At 44.3% G+C, this 3,015-nt stretch overlaps 1 protein-coding gene across 1 annotated transcript in view; it reads right to left on the bottom strand.

Annotated features, from left to right (window-relative positions):
* The window catches only part of Nr1h4 (nuclear receptor subfamily 1 group H member 4), a 44,988-nt gene extending 44,083 nt beyond the window's left edge, over window positions 1-905 (bottom strand). Inside the window, exon 1 of the mRNA XM_005358194.3 lies at window positions 796-905. Within this exon, the coding sequence (XP_005358251.1) occupies window positions 796-904 (109 nt within the window). The 5' untranslated portion in view covers window position 905. The remainder of the gene's footprint in view (window positions 1-795) is intronic.
* Between the last annotated feature and the right edge of the window lie 2,110 nt (window positions 906-3,015).

Genomic DNA, 3,015 nt, shown 5'->3' with positions numbered 1-3,015 from the left:
GACAGGGTTTCTCTGTGCTTTTTGGAGCCTGTCCTGGAACTAGCTCTGTAGACCAGGCTGGTCTCGAACTTAGCATTTAATTCTTTAATGAAAACTTTAAAAAGTGAGTTTATGTTTTGAGAAAAATACTAAGATAATATTTATATTATCCTGTCTTGTCATTATAAAGCATATTTTAGTTCAGAGAAAATAAATATCCTAAACCCAAGTCTCATTTTCTTTCTCTTATTTGCCAGGAGGAATCTGCGGCAACACTAGCTCATGAGATTGGTATTTCTTCTTTTCTGGTTATGACTTTTTCCCGCATACCGCAGTCCACAATGCGCTTTTCATCATGACCCTTACACACACTTCCACATATGTGACTGACTCAAAATTCCACGAAACAGGCTTATCTCTACTTCTCGGTAGGTACGTTGATGTTTGCTTTCATCTACTCTAGTTTCTCAGGCTGGCCCCAAGCCACCGACCAAGCGTCAGAATTCAATGAGGCTGAGGCTCAGCGTTCTAAAAGCACGGCGCTAAGCAGCACCCTTTTTCCTACAGTGTCCGCTGACATTTGTGCTAACATTTGACTGACTTGAAAAGATAACGCCAGTTTGGCCTGATATCCCAAGAAGATACTCGCGTGCTTAGAACTACAAAAATCAACCTAGCACAATCCCATCCCCAGTCTTCCCAGGTTGTCTGGGCTTCCTGTGGCAAAGACCTATGGCTTTCACCCTTCACAGAAGACCCCAGATCTCCCCAGCGCGCTAGGAGAGTCCCCAATGACTGCTCTGAGTAAGCTCCTACCTTTAGAGGGCTTCATGTTCATCACGTCGGGGACAAATCCTGACAGCCTGTGGCTGTGGTGAAGGCTAATCTGGATTGGATTTTCTAAGCCCTGAAACTGCATCACCATCCTGGGCTTATTCGCGGCAACTGAGAAGGAAGAGTAGGTAAGAAGTGACAGGGGCCAGAGGTTGTACGGTTTACTGATTAACCTCGTCTCCGAGCAGAATATTTGTAAATGTTTATGAGAAAAGGTCCTCCATGCCAAATCGCCTAGTAAGCTGGAAACTGGTGTCTTAGGTAAACATGTTGGGGAGCCCTTTCCCAGTTTAAGAACGTTTAGAGGGTAGATTTCTGTTCACTGCCTCCAATACTGGTTGGCAGTCAAATGTCACACTATGGATCTTTCATTTGTTCCCAGTATGCATTTGTGACGTCAGGAGCATTAAAGAATAATACCTCACAGTTAGCCCTGGGAGCCTACTGACCTGGCCACCTTTGTTTGTGTCTATGTGGAGAACTATGTCCCACCCACATTCTGGTTCATCTGTTGAAATCCTAGCCCCAAAGGACCTTACAGTGTGACCTTATTTAGAGATAAGGTTCACATGGGTTACCCTTTATATAAAGAGATCATCAAAATGGGGCTAATCCACTATGTCCACTATGTCTTGTGTCCTTATCGGAGAGAGGGGGAAGTGGCAGACACAGAGACAGACAGAGGGAGAGACACGCAGACGAACCCTTGTGGGTGGGCCGTGAAGTGAAGAGGGACAAAACATGCCATTGATAAGCCACATAGGAAGACCTAGGACAGATTCCTTCCCAGCAATCTCAGGAGCAGCCAATCCTACTGACACCCTGATTTTAGACTTCTGGCCTTCAGAACTCTAAGCTAAAACATTCCATTGTTTAAGCCACACAGTTTGTGATATTTAAGCAGAGAGCCCTCCCCCCAAATCTAATAAATACAGTTTCTCTTAACATTTATAAGCTCTGTGGACCATGAATGCATTCCTGACTCATTTTCTGCCTTGATTTCCTCATTTAAAGAAAAAGGATTGTATCTATTTTATGTTATGTTTTGCCAGCATGCATGTAGGAATGGGTAACACATGTGTACTGGAGCCTGCAGAGGCCAGAAGAGGGTGCTGTATCCCCTGGAACTGGAGTTACAAAAGGTTGTGAGCTGTCATGTGGGTGCTGGGAACCAAACTTGGGTCCCCTGCAAGAGCAACAAGCATTCTTAAATGCTGAGTCATCTCTCCAGCCCCAATTTCCTAATTTTCAAAGGAAGAATGTTAATAACACAACTCATAGTCATAACTGATTTGAATAAAAGCATAGAAAATGGTACAAGCTCATGTTGCCCCTGTATTGGTACTACAGTTACTGTTTGGACTCGAAGCTTGGCTTCTTATTGAAGGGACACAGTTCCTTTGAGACAGGGTTTCTCTGTGTAGCCTTGACTGTGTTGAAACTCACTCTGTAGATTAGGCAGACCTTGAACTCACAGAGATCCATCTGCCTCTGCCTCCTGAGTGCTGGGATTAAAGGTGTGCACCACCACCGCCCAGGCATAGTGCCTTTTAAAAATCCTGCCTATAATTTCTGAATGTCAATCTTAAGACTTTGCTGTTTTGTTTTGTTGTTGTTGTTGTTTTGAGTTTGTTTTGTTTGTTTTTATTTTTGGTTTTGTTTTCAAGAAAGCTTTAGCAGGGGACTCAGTAGGCTCAGGCTTAATGCCAGACATAACACAACCAGACATGCTAGTAACTTTAAGTGTCTGAGGTGCTGTGAACCCCATTTATCTGTATTCACAGATGGCAAAATATAGATAATATTCCTGCCTACTTCCTTTACAGGGCTGCTGGGAAGATAACATGAGCTAATCAACATGAAAGCAAATTCCAGAGACAAAGGTAATGCATTTTACAATCGCAGGCACCCCACAGCCTTTTGCAAGTGAGCAAAGCGTATTTGCGTATTTGCGTAGTCTCCCACCCGATCCTTGCTTCTACGTACGTCGCAGGGCTTTCTTTATGGGGCCCACTGTCTCCCACCCTACCTTACAGAGGATGAGAAGCAACTGAGTGAGGTTAAGTATTTGCGTATGGTTTACAGGGAATTGAAGCTGAGACTTTAGCACCTGAGCTCTGAATCAAAATTGGGTGGCTGAGAGGCTAAGGCATACCTGCATCGGTCTCTGGAGGTCTCAGGGAACCTCAGAAGACCGGGTCA

This window comes from Microtus ochrogaster, chromosome 24, assembly GCF_000317375.1.
Source record: "Microtus ochrogaster isolate Prairie Vole_2 chromosome 24, MicOch1.0, whole genome shotgun sequence".
Classification (NCBI taxonomy): domain Eukaryota; kingdom Metazoa; phylum Chordata; class Mammalia; order Rodentia; family Cricetidae; genus Microtus; species Microtus ochrogaster.
This window is presented reverse-complemented; position numbering and strand designations above follow the sequence as displayed.